Source organism: Bubalus bubalis, chromosome 10 (assembly GCF_019923935.1).
Source record: "Bubalus bubalis isolate 160015118507 breed Murrah chromosome 10, NDDB_SH_1, whole genome shotgun sequence".
NCBI lineage: Eukaryota > Metazoa > Chordata > Mammalia > Artiodactyla > Bovidae > Bubalus > Bubalus bubalis.
The window spans coordinates 80,332,245-80,352,851 of NC_059166.1; the positions used below are offsets into that span (position 1 = coordinate 80,332,245).

General features: G+C 40.6%; 1 protein-coding gene across 7 annotated transcripts in view; it reads right to left on the reverse strand.

Moving 5' to 3' along the window:
- SOGA3 (SOGA family member 3) overlaps positions 1-20,607 on the reverse strand; it is a 47,963-nt gene that overhangs the window by 6,466 nt on the left and 20,890 nt on the right. For all 7 annotated transcript variants that reach the window (XM_044924460.2, XM_044924461.2, XM_006044788.4 and 4 more), the window contains exon 5: positions 3,406-3,477. In XM_044924460.2, coding sequence (XP_044780395.2) covers positions 3,406-3,477 — 72 coding nt within the window. The remainder of the gene's footprint in view (positions 1-3,405; positions 3,478-20,607) is intronic.

Consider the following 20,607-nt stretch of genomic DNA (forward strand, 5'->3'; position numbering starts at 1 on the left):
CAGAATCCTGTACGTCAAGGTACCTTGTATCCTCATCCTGTAACCCAAGTATTGTAGGCACCATTTGGAACTGGGCAGGGAAATCCCATACGTAAATGTGAATCAGTAAATCAGAGATTGTATGGAAAGTGCCTGGTTGAAATGTAACTGATCAGAAATGTTTGCTCCTATTTTCCACAACTAATGGCAGTCAAGAAACATTACAATGCTTTGAGATGCAAAGCAAGTTATCTTTTTTGTGTGTGTATGGTAAAGACTCACTCTTAAGAAGATATAACCATAAGAGGAAGGGGAACATTAAGATGATGAGGGCCCAAAGAAGAGAGCTGAGCTTAGCTTTAACTTAGCCATTTCTAGAGCTAAACTGCACTCTAATATATTAACTCATTGGAAAAGACCTTGATGCTGGGAAAGACTGAGGGCATGAGGAGAAGGGGACGACAGAGGATGAGATGGTTGGATGGCATCACTAACTCAATGGGCATGAGTTTGAGCAAACTCCGAGAGATAATGAAGGACGGGGAAGCCTGGTGTGCTGCATAATCCATGGGGTCGCAAAGAGTCAGACACAACTGAGTGACTCAACAACAACAACAACAACTCATTTAATCTGTGCAACAACTCTCTATTATGACCCCATTTTAAGGATGAGGAAACACAGGCATAGAAAGAATAAGTAACTTGTCTAAGGTCATGTAGCTGGTATATGGCAGAGATTTCCATGTAGGCAACCCAGTCCTAAAGTTACTGTTTTTAACTGCTCTGCAAGACCATTTCTCAGTATATAAAGTCACTCGCTGGAGGAATATGTGGGGAATACGTAAAAGAAAATGAACAAAATGAAATATAAAGCTATCCAATAGTAGCAGGTTGAACCATATGAAATAGCCATTTGTGTAGGTCAGAATCAACAATATGTTGGCAATTTCATATGGCTCATCTAGAAAAGGGGTACATGGAAGTATTCAAAAGTGTGTATTGATCCTACTCCAGAGTGCCAGACATTAGACACTGATGAGCACAAGCTGAACAAGATGGTCCCTGGCTACAGTATGGGGGCTTCCCTGGTGGCTCAGAGGGTAAAGAACCTGCCTGCAACGCAGGCCCCAGGTCCCACTGAAAAGCTAATGAAAGCTGCATGTGTCTTTTGGAGAAAAGTGCCTATATGCACATGGAGTGGGGGTCCACAGAGCCAGGAACAAGCACTTAAGGATTCCTGGATTAGAGAATATGGGTGAAAAGAATAAATAAACTTTAACATGCGAAGTATAAGAATAGGACAAACATAAGTTAAAACTGAACTGAAGTTAAAAAAAATAAACTGTTGGTTAAAGCTGACTTAAGACTTTAAAGCAGGGAGTATAAAGCACCTTCTCCCTAAATGAGGTTGGGGAAGAAAACTGATGGATAAAATTATGGCAAGACAGAGTTAGAGAGTTGTGGTGACAGAGCATATATGAACTTATTAAGGGAGGATGAGACAGGTACAGATTGTAAAGAATCCACCTGCAATGCAGGAGACCCGGGTTTGATCCCTGGGTGGGAAAGATCCCCTGGAGAAAGGAATGGCTACCTACTCAAGTATTCCTGCCAGGGGAATCCCATGGACAGAGCAGCATGGTGGGCTATAGTCCATGGGTTTGCAAAGAGTTAGACACGACTTAAGCTACTTAGCATGCATGCACAAGACAGTTACAAAAGGGAGATGACTTTGGTAGAAGACTTGGGATTCTAGAACTGCTGAGGCCTATAAATGTTCATGTCAGTACCAAGGGGAAAATGAACAGAGAGGGGAGAGAGAGAATAGGAAACTTAACAATTACTATGTTATGCTTTTAAAAAAGAATGAGATCAACTTTTTCAAATTTGAATATTTAAACATTGCTTTAGTTAAAATTATTACCAAATGAGAAAATACCTTGTAAGAATGAAAAAAAAAATACATATGCAAAAGCAAAGACATTACTTTGCCAACAAAGGTTCGTCTAGTCAAGGCTATGGTTTTTCCTGTGGTCATGTATGGATGTGAGAGTTGGACTGTGAAGAAGGCTGAGCACCAAAGAATTGATGCTTTTGAACTGTGGTGTTGGAGAAGACTCTTGAGAGTCCCTTGGACTGCAAGGAGATCCAACCAGTCCATTCTGAAGGAGATCAGCCCTGGGATTTCTTTGGAAGGAATGATGCTAAAGCTGAAACTCCAGTACTTTGGCCACCTCATGCGAAGAGTTGACTCATTGGAAAAGACTCTGATGCTGGGAGGGATTGGGGGCAGGAGGAGAAGGGGATGACAGAGGATGAGATGGCTGGATGGCATCACTGACTCGATGGACGTGAATCTGAGTGAACTCCGGGAGTTGGTGATGGACAGGGAGGCCTGGCGTGCTGCGATTCATGGGGTCGCAAAAAGTCAGACATGACTGAGTGACTGATCTGATCTGATCTGATCTGATAGTATTATAGATCCCAGTTTACACCTTTAAGAATAAATATTTAGCCAAGTAATTTTAGCAAGCCATAATGTCATAGCTGACCCTAAATATCTCGTCTTCTGTTTTAAAATCTCCTTTATTACATCCACCAGCACCTCTGCTCACCATAAAAGCTAGTCTTTACTGTGGCTGTTCTAGGTTCTTAACATGCCCATGTTGACAACATGTTTTAAGTTTTATTTTTATTCTTTCATTTCTTTTCTTGGCTCCCCCAATCATGGTAGAGAGAATTACTTCATTCTGGGACTCTCCAAAACCATCATGAGCCTCTCTTTTCCCTCTGCCATCTTTCCTACAACATTCCTTTCTTTCTCCTCTCCTGATACTATAGGAACAGCTATTCTAATGTCCTTATTAATTATGGGTGAACAAGATTAGCACCATGGGTACAGTTCTTAAATGCAGCAACGCATAAAGGACTAATGACATTTTGCTATGTGATTACATTACAAAAGCAATAGTAAAAGGGATGTTAGTGCTAGTTTTTTAAGCAAAGATACTGAATGTTTTATATTGCCTCCTGCATTTATAGCTACATAATGGATACCCATAATGTAATTCTGTTTTACACAAGTATGTCTCGTTATTATGTCTACACATGAAGTGAAGTCGTTCAGTCGTGTCCGACTTGTTATGACCCCTGTACTGTAGCCTACCAGGCTCTTCCTTCCATGGAATTTTCCAGGCAAGAGTACTGGAGTGGGTTGCCACTTCCTTCTCCAGAAGATCTTCCCAACCCAGGGTTCAAACCCAGGTCTTCTGCATTGCAGGCAGAAGCTTTACCATCTGAGCTACCAGGGAAGCCTTGGTACAGGGAAGCCCAGAGAAGCCCTATATGTCTACATATAGATGTAGCTTATCATTATGTACATTTAGAGGTGTTTGATGTACTAGTTTAAATTTTATTTCCACATACCTCTGTGGGAGTCTGCTGAGCCTTTTTTTCAGATTTTGGCAAATCTTTGCTTCCTCTTCTCTTTAAAGATAGCTGAAACAAAGCATGAATAGGTTTAGTTTGATAAACTACATTTTAAATTCAATTTTAGTTTTAAGAGTTCTAATCTCCTATGATTAAAAAAAAAACAAGCCAAATAATAAGTTCAATAATCGTAAGAGAGGGAAAAAACCCAAACCATATATATCTTACTTTGGATGGGAGTATATATCACAATAGAAGGATAGCTGGCAATTATCACGTTGAACTGAGAAATATAGGAAACCTACTGTAACAATGCAGAAAAGCAACTTGGAGAAAATTTAGATCAATAACTTAATATACTTATATTGCAAATGAAAGCAAATCCTTGTTATTATTCTACATCATTGAAGAAAAAAAAAAGAAGAAAGTATTATTTCTTGTTGGACTTAAGGTTGTTATAAGATTATCAAGACCAACTCTCAGTGGATTTATATAGAATTTGAAGAATCTCACTCTTTCCTAATCACTCACTCATGTAAACAAACATGATACACATGTCCATGTACACACTTACACACGTGTAATACAGTTGGGAGTGGTAGGGGTTACAGTGAAATGGAGGCATCATGCTTTTTCTAAAGGAGCAGGATGATGAGAAGGAATTAGAAATGTAGGCTTTTTCAAAAGAAGCTGGAGATTTGGATAGTTATGTAAAATCTTCCACGTTTTACTTAACTGAAATTCAAACAAACAACACTTTGCAGGTCAAAAAAAAATACACATTGAGTGCCAAATCCTCTGAGACCAGCAGTGCTTGATCTCTGGTGCTCGGTTCCATTTCTCACCACCAGTAAAATAAAGTCATTCTGTATGAGTAATAATCCATATGTATGAATATCTATCATATACTAAATATTGAGCTGGACACACAAGGATCAAACAAATAATGTACCGACCATCAGTAAGTTCACAACCTGGCGAGGAAGACAGAGATACAAATGCAAACAATTTAGTACAAGTTGGCAAATGCCATGCTTTAGGTTCTGTAAAGAAGGGGCTTTGTCTCAGTGTGGCATCTCCACCATGAGAATAATGGTTGCCACAGAGCAGATGTTGAAACGAAATATTTGCTGAACTAATGAGTGAATGTGAAATATGAGATTCTGAGGTCAAAGAGAAGGATGGCCATACAGGCTGACAGTAAAGGCAGGCTCAGTTTCTCAAAAGAACAGGCTTCATGAATTTGCCAACAACTGCAAATTAAATTCCTCACATGCTAATTTCTAACCCATTTCCAGTGTTAAACACAGGCATATGTTCAGGTTGCAACTGCTTTCATTCAGTATAAAACGGTAACTACAGAGCCAAATGAATAGTCTACGTGGTTACTTATTTCTCTTTTAGAGAAATTCTCCATGTTGCTTGTATAATTTTCTTAGAAGCTGTGGGGACTGATTCACCATAACCAAAAGTGATTTAGGAATGAAGCAGCAAAAACTGTCTCAAGAAAACCAGGAATACAGTAAGCCATGACTAGGGACTCGTGGAACCATCTGTACAGGTGCTATCTATGAAGACATGCCTAAGTTCATTTTATTAAATATTTGTGGAATGCTCTTACTTTGATTTTATTCCAATATATGTGTATCTAGTGCATACTAACGTACTTCATGAAAGTGAAAGTGAAAGTGAAGTCGCTCAGTCGTGTCCAACTCTTTGCGACCCCGTGGACCGTAGCCTACCAGGCTTCTCTGTTCATGGGATTCTCCAGGCAAGAATACTGGAGTGGGTTACCATTTCCTTCTCCAGGGGATCTTCCTGACCCAGGGAATGAACCCAGGTCTCCCACACTGGAGGCAGACACTTTAACCTCTGAGCCACCAAGGGAAGCGGTACGATAATAACACTAACACAGTCTCTGCTCATTATTATTTTCCTGATCTACTTGACAAATGGTCTGTTCAGTCTGCAATTTAATAGTGTGGTGAAAGCAATGATAATGCAGAAGCAATATTAACTGGCATTGAGTACTATTCGTATCAAACACAATTTTTTTAAGTTCACTTTGTAAATGATAAGGGGCTTCCCAGGTGGCACTGGTGGTAAAGAACTTGCCTGCCAATGCATGAGACTATGAGATATGGGTTCAGTCCCTGGGTTGAGAAGATCCCCTGGAGAGCAACCCACTCCAGTATTCTTGCTTGGAGAATCCCTGGACAGAGGAGCCTGGCAGGCTACGGTTCATAGGGTTGCAGAGTCGTGCAACCCAGAGTCATTGTATGACTGAAGCATCTTAGCATGAACATAGATGTTAAAAATAAAGCTGAGAGAGGTTAATTAGATTATTTAAAGCAGTGGTTCTCCAAGTATGGTCCCCACAGTAACATCATCAGTGTCACTTGGAAACTTATTTGTGTAAATTCTCAGGACCCATCCCAGAGCTACTGAATCAGAAAGTCAAGAGATGGGGACCAGTGAGCCATGGTTTAGCCAGCTCTCCAGGTGATTCTGATGCATGATAAAGTTTGAGAAACACTAGTCTAAACTCACTGCTTGGTAAGTAGCAAAATCAGGCCTTGACCCAAGTCTTTTTGATCTTTTGTTGCTGTTGTTGTTCAGTCACCAAGTCGTGTCCAACTCTTTGTGACTCCATGAACTGCAGCACCCCTGGCTTCCCTGTCCTTCACTAACTCCTGGAGTTTGCTCAAACTCATGTCCATTGAGTTGGTGATGCTATCTAACCATCTCATCATCTGTTTCCCCCTTCTCCTCTTGCTTCAGTCTTTCCTAGCATCAGGGCCTTTTCCAATGAATCAGCTCTTCGCATCAGGTGGCCAAGGTATTGGAGTTTCAGCTTCAGCATCAGTCTTTCCAGTGAATATTCAGGGATGATTTCCTTTGGAATTGACTGGTTTGACCTCCTTGCAGCCCAGGGGACTCTGAAGAGTCTTCTGCAGTACTATAATTCAAAAGCATCAATTCTTTGGTGCTCAGCCTTTTTTATGGTCTAACTCTCACCTCCATACATGACTACTAGAAAAACCATAGGTTTGACTATATGGACCTTTGTTGGCAAAGTGATGTCTTTGCTTTTTTAATATGCTGTCTGGTTTTATCATAGCTTTCCTTCCAAGGAGCAAGCATCTTTTAATTTCATGGCTATGATCACCATCCATGGTGATTTTGGATCCCAAGAAAATAAAATCTGTCACTGCTTCCACTTTTTCCCCTTCTATTCATCATGAAGTGATGGGACCAGATGCCATGATCTTAGTTTTCTGAATGTTGAGTTTTAAGACAGCTTTTTCACTCTCCTCTTTCACTCTCATCAAGAGGCTCTTTAGTTCCTTTTCACTTTCTGCCATAAGAGTGGTATCCTCTGCATTATCCAAGGTTGTTGATGTTTCTCCCAGAAACCTTGATTCCAGCAAGCTTGATTCTGATCTTTATTATTTACTAGATCACAAAGAAGAAAGGCTTAATCCAGCCTAGGGCTGGAGATGGAATGGGGAGCTAGAGATGATTTCCAGAAAGAAGTAGAATCTTATCTTGACTCTGGTAGATGAGGAGTAATACAGCTTGGCACCCCACTCCAGTACTCTTGCCTGGAAAATCCCATGGACGGAGGAGCCTAGTAGGCTGCAGCCAATGGGGTCGCTAGGAGTCCGACACGACTGAGCGACTTCACTTTCACTTTTCACTATCATGCATTGGAGAAGGAAATGGCAACCCACTCCAGTGTTCTTGCCTGGAGAATGGGCTCGCACAGAGTCGGACACGACTGCAGTGACTTAGCAGCAGCAGCAACACAGCCAAAGATGGAGAGGAGAGGAAAGAACAAAGCATTCCATGTAGAAAGATCATTGCTGGGACAAAGATATTTGGGATGGCTGTAACAAAGTGTGAGGAGAGGGTGACATGGGATTTACTATCAGATCTTGAAGGACATTAAATAAAGCTTCAATTTTATTTCAGGAAGGTCAAACTATTGTCCTGATGTCAATTAGGACAATTAAGAAGTCTAATTATTAATTTATTACATTTCATTAGCAAATTAGAATAATTAATGATTAGATTACATTATTAGGTTAATTGAATTTAATTGTTAAATCAAGTTATTAATGTTTTAAAGGAGTGTCCATAATCAGACTGTCATAGAAGAAATACAAAGACACAAAAGAAGCAGTCCAAATGACCATGAAGTAAAGGGATGACATTAAAGGGAAATGAGGGAAAACATGCTCTAGTTCTGAGAACTTTTGGTGGGGGGAGGGGGAGCCCTTGTTTTTTATTCACTACATAGATATAATATTTGTTGACTTCTAACCTAATATACTGGGGAAGGAAATGGCAACCCACTCCAGTATTCTTGCCTGGAAAATTCCATGGATAGAGGAGCCTGGCAGGCTATAGTCCATGGGGTCGCAAAGAGCTGGACACAACTAAGCGACTGTGCGTGCCGGCACAGCATATATATGGTACTATCAGATCAGATCAGTCGCTCAGTCGTGCCCGACTCTCTGCGACCCCATGAATCGCAGCACGCCAGGCCTCCCTGTCCATCACCAACTCCCGGAGTTCACTCAGACTCACGTCCATCGAGTCAGTGATGCCATCCAGCCATCTCATCCTCTGTCGTCCCCTTCTCCTCCTGCCCCCAATCCCTCCCAGCATCAGAGTCTTTTCCAATGAGTCAACTCTTCGCATGAGGTGGCCAAAGTACTGGAGTTTCAGCTTTAGCATCATTCCTTCCAAAGAAATCCCAGGGCTGATCTCCTTCAGAATGGACTGGTTGGATCTCCTTGCAGTCCAAGGGACTCTCAAGAGTCTTCTCCAACACCACAGTTCAAAAGCATCAATTCTTTGGTGCTCAGCCTTCTTCACAGTCCAACTCTCACATCCATACATGACCACAGGAAAAACCATAGCCTTGACTAGTCCAACTTTTGTTGGCAAAGTAAGTCCCTGCTTTTCAATATGCTATCTAGGTTGGTCATAACTTTCCTTCCAAGGAGTAAGCGTCTTTTAATTTCATGGCTGCAGTCACCATCTGTAGTGATTTTGGAGCCCAGAAAAATAAAGTCTGACACTGTTTCCACTGTTTCCCCATCTATTTCCCATGAAGTGGTGGGACCGGATGCCGTGATCTTCGTTTTCTGAATGTTGAGCTTTAAGCCAACTTTTTCACTCTCCACTTTCACTTTCATCAAGAGGCTTTTGAGTTCCTCTTCACTTTCTATGGTACTATATGGTTATACAAATAGGATTGGGAAATATTTCACTCTCCCACCAAAGGGCTAACTTATTTATGATGGTAAAAAGAACGCAAATGATTAACTAAATCAGTAGACAGAATTAACTCTATTTATTAATGAAGAACAAATAAAAGACAGAGAGAGGAAAAAAACAGCTATGATTTTCTCTCTCTCTCTCTCTTTTTTTTTTTCCTGTTTTTGGCTGTGTCCCTCAGCTTGTACAGCTTCCCTGGTGGCTCAGATGGTAAAGAATCCACCTGCAATGTGGGAGACCTGGCTTCAATCCCTGGGTTGGGAAGATCCCCTGGAGGAAGGCATGGCAACCCACTCCCGTATTCTTGCCTGGAGAATCCAATGGACAGAGGAGCCTGGCAGGCTACAGTCCATGGGGTCGCAAAACGTCAGACACAACTGAGCAGCTAAGCATAGCTCAGCTTTAGGATCTTAGTTCCCAGCCAGGGATTGAACCTAGGCCGCCGGGGGTAAAAGCACAATGCCTTGGCTGCTGGACTGCCAGGGAATTCCCTATGACTCCAGATCTGGGGAAATCAGAGAAAATCACCCAACAGGGCTGATATTTGAAGGATACATGACATTTCAACAGAAATAAAACCAAGTAAGCAACAAGGGCAAAGATGTGGAGAAATAAATGTGCTTTATAGATTTGCTGACTTCTGAAAAGAAGTGATGGAGGTAGAGACACTGTAGAGTTGAGGTATAATGCTTCAGGGATTGAGGTCAGCATGTGGAGGTAAGAAATTTACACTTTATCCTGTGGGCAATGTTAAAATGAGCCCTCTGAATTAATATAGGAGAAATGCTGAAACTAGGCCATCTTTTCCTAAGAGGCATTTTCTATTTTACTTTTATTTAAATATCACTCAAGTGGGATGTCAAACTCAAATAGAATTCTGAGTAAAGGTTTCCCCCTGAATAAAAATATATTGCCTTTAAGGCACATCTAGGGCCACACATACCTTTAAGTAACACATTTAAATTTTCAATAAATATTTGGCCATCTTTTCATATTCCAGTAAGTTTTTATTAACTTTCTGACTCCAGTGAAACAAAGACAAGAGATTCACTTGGGTAGAGAAAGCTGGAGAAGTAAGTGAAGTCTAAACAGTCTCTTTCCTATGAGGATAACATTTGTCACCTCCCTCCACTCCCCATCATCCTGTCCCATCTTCATGTACTAAATCTAGGAACCTCTATAAGGGGACCAGTTTGGGAAGCTAGAGCTAAATCTCATATTGGTTCTCAAAGAAGGCACTTCAGGTGACTCTCTAGAGAAATATACTGAAATCATGTCTTCTCCACATCATAATTCTTTGCATTCCCATCCTCAGCTATCCAAAAGACCGAAATTCTTTTTATCCATGTCAAGGCCAAGAATTAGAGAGTTTTACCCAAAATTGTTTGCATAGCAATTATATAATTTGGACTTGTGTTCTAAAATGTTTTGAGACTGACTTCCTTCAGCAATTAAAATTTGGGTCATTTCTTAATATGTGGCATCTTTGTGCTTTTAGGATATTAAACAACAGAGAAGAACCTGCCTAAAATTCTATCTTTATACATGTTATATGTATAAAAATCTCCTGTGTTTTTTAATAAAATTAAAGAGAGGCCCATTTGCATAGCAATTAAATTAAGAAGGAAACCATAAGTGTATTAATATAGGATTTGAGTGTGTGTTAGTTACTCAGTGGTGTCCTACTCTTTGCGACCCCATGGACTGCCACCCACCTCTGGGAGGGCTGCCCAGGCTCCTCTGTCCATGGAATTTTCCTGGCAGGAATACCAGAGTGGGTTGTCATTCCCTTCTCTAGGGGATCTTCCTGTCCCAGGGATTAAACCCAGGTCTTTTGCATTACAGGCAGATTCTTTACCATCTGAGCTACAAGGGAAACCCAATATTGGATTTATGGAGCACTAAATGTGTGCCACATACTTCTCCAAATACTTGATATGTTCCCACTCACTTAATCTTACCAGTCTTAGGAATTTACCACCATCATCTGAAGCAAACAAGAGATAAATCTCTCAGCTTGTGTTAGAGCCAGGATGTACATTATCCAGCTCACAACTCTTGCTCTGAACAAATACATTACATCCCACTGCTACTCCAAAAGAATTAAAGTACAGAGTTATATTATTTCTGGGCATATCCTTCTGCATGCTATTACACCATGGCTGCAGCTGCATGGGGTTTGGGGCACTGGTCTACAGAGATTACACAGGAGCAATGTATTTTCCTATTTTCAACATAGGAGTCGGCAGAAGTGACATATACACCCATTGGTTCTCACAGTCATCCTGTAAATGCTTGTGACTTCAGGACAACATTGGAAGTGAGGCACGAGGATTTCTGACTAAAATCTAAGGAAAACTGAAAGTGGCAGGAAGTCTGGCTATGCTAGTCTGAATGTTTGTGTCTCCTCAAAATTCCTATCTTGAAATCCTAAAGCCTAAGATGGTGGTGACAGGAGATGGGGCCTTTGGGAGGTGCCCAGATCACGAAGGTGGAGCCTTCAAGAGTGCCCTTATTAAAAAGACTTCGGACTTCCCAGGTAGTTTAGTGGTAAAGAATCTGCCTGCCAATGCAGGAAATGCAAGAGACCTGGGTTTGATCCCTGGGTTGGGAAGATCCCCTGGAAAAGGAAATGGCAACCAACTCCAGTGTTCTTGCCTGGAGAATTCCATGGACAGAGGAGCCTGGTGGGCTGCAGTCCATGGGATCGCAAAAGGGCTGGACATGACTGAGCATGCACAAAGACAAATGCAGACAGAAAAGAGACCCCACAGAGCTCTCGAGCCTCTTCAGTCATGTGAGTATATTGGTTTGTGTCCTGGAAGAGGGTTCTCACTCGGCCATGCTGCCACCCTGATCTTGGACTTCCAGCACCCCAGACTGTGAGAAATAAATTTCTGCTTTTTATAAGCTAACTAAGCTAACCAGCCTGTGGTATTTTGTCACAGCAACACAGTTTGGAGGGAAGCAGGTGTGGCTCGGGTCACGAGCAGTCCTCCTCCCTCCCTTGGATTGCATCCTTGACACCTGGCAGAGGAGAGGTAGGTGAGAGTACCCAGAGATCTTGCCCAAGACCACATCCTCTGCTCTCTCCCCTAAACAAATGAGGCAGGGTCCTAAGCTTTCTGGGGCTTCCCTGGTGGCTCAGTGGTAAAGAAGCCACCTGTAACAGAGCAGACTTGGGTTCAGTCCCTGGGTCAGGAAGATCCCCTGGAGAAGGGAATGGCTACCCACTCCAGTATTCTTGCTTGGGAGATCCCATGGACAGAGGAGCCTGGAGGGCTACAGTCCATGGGGTCGCAAAGAGTCAGACACAACTTAGACGCTGAGCATGCACGCACACTACCAAGAAGTTGGTAGGTTAAAACAAAATAATAAATAAAAGTCCACTTAAAAAATTCCATTTAAAGCTTAGCAGGGCTTCCCTGCTCACTCAGTGACAGAGAAGCTATCAATCTAGGAGACATGGGTTTGATTCCTGGTCCAGGAAGATCCCATATGTTCAGAGCAACTAAGCCCGCATGCCACAACTATTGAGCCTGTGCACTAGAGCCCAGGAATCTCAACTATTCAGCCCACATGCCCCAAATATTGAAGCCCTAGAGCCTGTGCTCCACAACAGGAGAAGCCACCACAGTGAGAAGCCCAGACACTGCAGCTAGAGAAAAGCCCAAGCAGCACTGAAGACCCAGCACAGCCAAAAAATAAATAATAAAAAAAGAAAAACAACAAAGACATTTTGTTAGAAAAACAAAATGTCTCTACTTTTTCAACAAAAGACTGAAGAGCAAAAATATGTATGAGCCGAAAAGTATTTAAAATGGGACATATGAAACACCTTTGTTCTGTTCTATTACTTCTAAAAAAAATTTTTTTTTTTACCAATTCATTTTTCCAGAGTGATAAATTAAGATTCTAGGTCTCGAAATCATTTTGTAAAGATTATTTGGTCCCAACACTCTTTAATGGCCTATCTGCCTTTATGGCTTCTACTTATCAGCACCTTTTCAACAATTTCTCTTCTATCCCTGGCCCTGGAAGTCCCCGGAGTCTTGACACTCTTCCCCAAAGTCAATTCTTTTTTTTTTTTTTTTGGCCATGTGGCATGCCCTGCAGGATCTTTGTTCCAGACCAGGGATCCAATCTGCATGCCCCTGAAGTGGAAGGATGGAGTCTTAACCCCTGGACAACCAGGAAAGTCCCCAAATTGCTTTCTTAAATGACCTTTGCCCTCAGTCATGCAAGGAACCAAGTTAAGGACTCTCCTGACTCTTTCACTTGCCCTAGCCTTGGGGAAACAGCAATGTGGTAATTCTGATGTGAACTAAGTTGGTTTCCATGTAATATAATTCACCAGGGTTTTACAAAACAACCTGGAAATGATGTTCATAAAGGAACCTACCTTTGGGCTCCAACCAGCGTCTCTTATACGCCAGATCTAAGACCTCATGAGTGATGAAGGCTTTCCACAGTAAAAATGTTTACAAAGCTGGCTGTATTTTTCCCCTCCCAGGAGACAGCCCATTTGCAATGTGCCCCCATTAAGAGGCAGAGTCTTTTTCTGTACCTGTTCAAACCAGGTTGGCCTTGTGACCTGCTTTGACCAATAAAATATGGTAGGAGTAAAATGTGGTAGAAAAGATGACAAGCTAATTCTGACTCTACCCTCAAGAGATCTTGCTCATTTCTGCTCATTTTCTGTTGGTCTCATGCTGTCCCATATGACAGTCTGGGATAATGTGCTAGATGGGAAGAGTCACGTGGCCCAGTTATTTTCCATGGTCCTAGTCAATATCCAGCCAACTCCCAGAAGCAGAACCTCCCAACTAACTGGCTGCTGCTGCTGCTGCTAAGTCGCTTCAGTCGTGCCCGACTCTGTGCGACCCCATAGACGGCAGCCCATCAGACTCCCCCGTCCCTGGGATTCTCCAGGCAAGAACACTGGAGTGGGTTGCCATTTCTTTCTCCAATGCATGAAAGTGAAAAGTGAAGTCGCTCAGTCGTATCCGACTCCTAGCGACCCCATGGACTACAGCCTACCAGGCCCCTCCGTCCATGGGATTTTCCAGGCAAGAGTACTGGAGTGGGGTGCCATTGCCTTCTCCAACTAACTGGCAGATGACCACAAATATGTTTGGAGACCCAACTGAGACCAGAATAATCTATATAGAGAGCAAAATAATTGGGCAAATAAATGATGGTTGTTTAATGCCGCTAAGTTTTATGATAGTTTGTTGCACATAAAAAGCTATTTCATTTACCAAACGTTTTTCACCATTGAAATTGAAAAATGATTCAGTTAAGTTTAAAAAAACAAATCCTTTATTCAAACCCCAGAAAAGCAAAAGACATATGTAAGAAGCCAGGAAAAAAAGTTGAAGGGAGGGTCAAAAAACATAGGAAAAAATAAAACTCAATATACTTTCTTTGTTCTTACCTTCCCCCTACTTGTGTCAGTATTTTGATTCCATAAAATATTTTTTTAAATAAAACTGAGCTTTAGATAAGTTATCATAAAAGCTCACCTTCCAGTTTTAAAATGCAGATACTTAAGATGCTTCTTTTCATAAAAGAAGGTGTTTAATTAGCACCAAAGGTGTGATACAAGTTAAATGCTAATAAAGTTCATCCTAACAGTCAAGCTTAATGCAGGCAGGGTCTGGCTCAGCATATTTTTGAAATACCTCTATTTGAACTTAGTTTTTATTCTTCTTTTTAAAGAAATGATGTATATATCTTTACAGTGCTTCCCTGGATCCAGGTTTTTGCCCTTTTGTTTCTATAGTCTTCTCAGGCAAGGCAAGAAAAGAAATCTTGCAAGATGCCCTAATTAAGTCAATATACAGAGTTGAAACATAAAAATTCAAGGAAAGCTGTACTGAGAAAATTCTCAATTATATTTTAAGGACTAGATTTCCCAAACTTATACTGCTTGCTATTTTCAAAGGCCAGAATGTAGGAAAGAATAGAATAGAGAAGAGAGAAAAAGAAATTAATAAATTCTGAGAAAAAACTTTGGAAGGTTTGGGAAAGAAAGCTAATCAACAATTTAAATCTGAGATTTGTTCCCAGGGAAAAAAAAAAACAATAAATAAAAAACGGAATTTTTCTTTCTTGGGGAAGACGGTGATCTGAATATTATCTCAGAAGTACAAGTCACAGTGGAGAGGTGTATCTGGCATACAGAAGTGTATGTCCTAGAGGCGGAGCTCCACATCTGCAAGAATGAATCTACCCTCTTCTGTCAGAAGGTTACTTATTTTCTTCTGTCCCATAAGCCCAGGTCCCACTCCTATCTTCTGAGCTATGAGGCTTCCAAACTTATTTTTTCCTTACCTCCAGTGACTGCCTAAATAAACACTTTTAAAAGCTAGAAATGTTAGCTTTCTGCTCTAACTACTTCAAACCAAAGCCAAATTGAAATAGCTAGGATCATGGGATCATGCATGTTCTTTGCTATTTCAAGGTTTTCTTTTAACTATTAAAATTTTTATTGGAGTACAGTTGCTTTACAATGTTGTGTTAGTTTTTATTGTACATAAAAGCGAATCAGTTATGCATATTTCCATACATGCATACATGTATTCCCTCTTTTTGAGATTTCCTTCCCACTGAGGTCACCACAGAGCAATGGGCAGAGATCCCCGTGCTAGGCAGTAGGTTCTCAATAGCTATCTATTAGTTATCTTTTGTTTGTTTGTTTTTTTAATAAAATAATCCAATGAATTTTCCTTTCCTTGGCTCCTTCGTCCTTCTCCCTTTGTGCTGCTGTAGATATCTACAGCAGAGGTCAGATTGGCTGTAGAGGAGTAAAAATTCTTTATTGCCAAGGAACATCAATGCATGAGCTTTGTAGAATATGCTATCAAACCGGACCACCAATGAAGGAAAACATTTGAAACTTTGCCTATATGGGAATCAGGGTTATCTCCTCAGGGCCACATGGCTTTGAATGGCTCTAGATTTGCATAGCGTCTTTCCTTTTATAAAAGTCATTCTTTGTTGCCAATCATCATCACTTTAGATCTCTTCTGCTCCCTTCTAGCATACTGCTTGTTATTAGTGCTTAAATGTTGTTAGATTGGAACCCACTTTCCATAATTAGCACAGTGAAATTTAGGTAAGCCAGAAACTTGAAAAGCAAAATACCGAACTCAATTCCAGAAAATTCAGATCATCTGAAGGACCATGGACTAACAGAAGGGAAAAAAAAGAAAAATAAATGTTTCTCTTATTAATGGGATGTGCTTACTACAGAACTAGAGGAAACGAAAATGGGAGGAAACTTGAGATAATACTGTAACAGTGGGGGCTTATAAAACCTCTGTGAAAAACATCCCTTTAAAAAGTTAAGTTTGGACTCAGTAATTGCCTGCCTCCCATTGTATTGTGCTTTCTCTCATATGATCAAACTATCTCCCGGATCCTTAGGGGGAATTAGTGTCTATATTCTCTAAGCTACTTGAGGACATTCAAGGGGCTCGAGGCTACTGGTGAGAGATTTTCTGGTATTAAAATCTCATACATCATTGAAGAAATCCTCTTTTGATGCAGGATATAGGTTCTTAGAGGGTCTTCCAAGTTATTAATACAGCAATAAACTGATCCCAAAGCAAGATCACCTTGCCTTAAAAAAGCAAAGCCAACATGATAATAGTGTTGATTATTACTCTCTGATACACATATCCCATCTTACACTTGGACAGGTATACCTTTAAAAGGCCTAAGAAAGTCTCACACAATCAAACAGATACAGGACTGGAAGCTTTCTCATTTGAGACTTTTTTTCAAACCTGAGAGCCTGGTTAATGACTTCTGAAATAATAATCATTAAAAAATTATTTTATGTCTTAGATACTTGATCCACTGTAAATGTATGATTACTAAGCTATGAAAGTCATCAGCAAATGCAGAGATTTATATTCCCTTCTAAACTGCTCTTGTTAATGAATTGAGTTCTAAGCACCACTGCATTTAGCAATTAAAATTCATTTAGAAAATTATAGCTGGGCAGTGAAAGCAGTTTCTTATGGCTTTTCTCTCTAATAGGGCAAAGAAAAAAATTGCAGCCAGCATTTGTAAATTAAAATAACTATTTTTCCAGTTTCTACATTGTGTATCAACCAGCTTCTACTTAATGTAGTTTGATTTTAACATCATTTTGTATCAACTTTAGAGTCTTGTAAGAAACATGTTTGAAGTACCATTAAGATGACAGGATGCTAAGGGCAGTATTGCATAGGTGCTTTAAAATTGTTCTTTACACAATCACACATTTAGATATTTCATGATAAAATTTCAAAGGTCAGTGTGTGTATTGCGGTTAGTCACTCAGTCATGCCCCACTCTTGGCAACCCCATGGACTATAGCCAGCCAGGCTCCTCTGTCCATGGAATTCTCCAGGCAAGAATACTGAAATGGGTTACTGTTCCCTTTTCCAGAGGATCTTACTGACCCAGGGATCGAACCCAGTTCTCCTGCATTGCAGGCAGATTCTTTACCGTCTGAGCCACCAGGGAAGCACTCCAAAGGTCAGAGTATTCAGGAATTCCCGAAATGCACTTCAGAGGAGTAGAAGCAAGGTTCTAGGGTAATTCCTGGATGAGATTTAAAAGTGATAGCCCACAATTGCGCTTTAAAAATTTTGGAATTAGTTGCTAAATTTTAAAATGTGGACAGTTTCCATTTTAAAAATGAAGATTTCCAGTTTCGGTTGAAAAATTAGAAGACCTGGTAAAGTTGGGCCTTGATTATGGAGGGGCAACCCATGGGCTGGAACCAAATTTTGAGACATACACACAATATCCAATTAGTCCCATCACTCCTAACATAGACAACTTCACTCATTCATATAACCTGTTTGACCCCTAGTAACAGAGAAAAGTTCAAAGTCTGCCCTGGAACGCTAAGGTCACATATGTGGAAGGAGCTCAAGAAACTCAACCTAGACCCTGTCTGTACTTTTCTAGTAGTTTGCTTCTATAGAAGGCAATACAATCCCTTCACAAATGACTCTAATGGATAAAATATCTTTATTTTTATCTCAAATCTACTTAAAGTAGAAATCACTTAAAGTAATTCAAAAAATAAATCCACTTTATCTTCTGTACTATATCCTTTCGCTTAGAAGAAAGTGATCACATCTCAAGTATTTTCTTCTCTAGGCTGTATATATTGCTCATGCGTGCATGTTAAGTCAGTTCAGTCATGTCTGACTCTTTGAGACCCTATGAACTGTAGCCTGTCAGGCTCCTGTGTCCATGGGATTCTCCAGGCAAGAATACTGGAGTGGGTTGCCTTGCCCTCTTCCAGGGAATTTTCCTGACCTGGGATTGAACCACATCTCTTATATCGCCTGCATTGGCAGGTCGGCTCTCTACCACTAGCGCCACCTGGGAAGCCATATACTGCTCAAAGTGTGTTAGTTGCTCAGTCGTGTCTGACTCTTTGCAACCCTATGGATTGCAGCCTGCCAGGCTCCTCTGTCCATGTGATTCTCCAGGCAAGAATACCAGAGTGGGTTGCCATTCCCTTCTCCAGGGGATCTTCCTGACCCAGGGATCAAACCTAGATCTCCTGCACTGCAGGCAGATTCTTTACTGCCTGAACCACCAGGGAAGCCCCATGTACTGCCCAGTTCTTCATCATATGACATGATTTCATATCTAGTTTATGGTCAACTTAACTCCCTAAACTTTTCTTTGTGTAAATAGCTATGAATATATTTCTCTCTTTTTTTTGTATTTGTAGAAATTTAAAAAATCAAATGGTAAGATCACATTTATTCATATTAAGTTTCATTATTAATTTGGGTTTATTACTCTAGGATATTAACAAATTTTTATTCTTTCCTTACCTGTATTTTCCTTGATAGCTACAAGAGGGTTATGCCTACATATTCTTTTATTCAAGTATAATAGATATTTACTAGAGATGCAGTTGAAATAATGTGAAAATATTTATATTTCTTATATTCTTTTGGAATAGGCCAAAAAGATGAATGTCTACTGTCCATGCTAAGTCACATCAGTTGTGTCCAGCTCTTTGAGATCCTATAGACTGTAACCGACCAGGCTCCTCTGTTCATGGGATTCTCCAGGCAAGAATACTTGAGTGGGTTGCCATGACCTCCTCCAGAGGATCTTTCCGACCCAAGGATTGAACCCACATCTACTGCAGCTCTCAGACTCCTTACCACTGAGCCATCAGGGAAGATCCTCTCAAGAAGGGGATGTTTTCCCACCCACTCTAGTATTCTTTCCTGGAGAATTGCATGGACAGAGGAGGGTGGTGGACTGCAGTCCATGGGGTTGCAAAGAGTCAGGCATGACCTAGCAACTGACACTTATACTTCCTTACTTTACTCTCATACTAGCCACTCTGTGTAATAATGAAATGTCTACTAGCTGCCAGAAATTGGGTTGGAGTTGTGCATATCAAGTTGCACCACAGCTTTGGATCTGAGTACTGGCAGTGAGAGGACTACAGAAAAGTTACACAGTGTCTTGAGCCATGATGAAACATAAAAAGAAAATTTGATATTCAGCGATAGCATTTTTTTAAAAAGAAACAAAAATTAGAAAAAGAGATGAAAATATATGGGACAAAGACATTTCAACAGGTAGAGGATAAGTTTTTCCCATGAACAGGGCTGGTGCAGTTGGAACTCCACGTGCAAAAAGATGAATTTAGACACCTAAATCTCATGTTCAATGTTCATGTTCAATGTTTAATAAAATAGCTATAATAAAAAAGATAGAAAATAAATGTTGGTGAGGATGGTGTTAAATTGGAACCCTCCCCCATTGATGAGCCTATCTCTAGAGGTGTTGATGGTTTCCAAGTGTTGCTAGTCTTCTCTGAATGCCTAGCCAGCTTAAATTAAGATTGTGTGCATGCTCAGTCACTCAGCTGTGTTGGACTCTTTGCAACCCCAAGGACTGTAGCCTGCCAGGCTTCTCTGTCCATTGGATTCTCCAGGTAAGAATACTGGACTGGATTGCCATTTCCTCCTCCAGGGGATCTTCCCTGCCTGTGTCTCTTGCATCTCCTACACTGCAGGTGGATTCTTTACCTGCTGAACCATCGGGGAAGCCCCAAATTAAGAGTATGTTCCCTCAATCCTACCCACACCACTGTGAGTAATCCTATTCATTTGCACCATCTAAGGCAAATTTTATTTCCTACTGAAGCACACTGATTGATACAAAGGGTAAAGAAAAAATACCCAGAAAAATGCAGAAAGAAAGTAATTTCATACACAAAGGAATCAAAATCAAGATAAATCTCACACTTCTCCACTGCAAGAAAAATGACAGAAGCTAATGGAACAAAATATGTAATATGAATGTGAAAAAAATTCACACATAATGTGGGAAAAAATTTTGACTTAAAAATTTCATTCTGCCATTCCTATGTGAAGCCAAGCAAATGCTATTTTCAGAAGTGCAAAGTCTCAGAAAATAAAACATCTACAAACTTTCCTTGAAAAAAAAGTCAAGAGCATTATCTAATCAACTTAAGATTATATACAATTGAAGTCTCAGAAACATAGAAGTTGTGGCTTAAAATCATTGACAATAAGTACTGAAATTGAATATACAGAATTGTTTCTGTGACTATATAATTACACAGGAAGCAAAGATATTCTTTAAATTGAAACTTGATACTGCAACAATGAATACTTTAATAGTAATCTCATTCTATAATCCCATTTTAAATTAACAAATACGAGACAGTAGGTGGCTCAGATAGTAAAGAATCCTCCTGCAATGGGACAGACCTTGGTTCAGTTCCTGGGTTGGGAAGTTACCCTGAAGGAGGGCATGGCAACTCTCCAGTATTCTTGCCTAGAGAATCCCCATGGACAGAGGAGCTTGGCGGGCTATAGTCCATGGGGTCACAAAGAG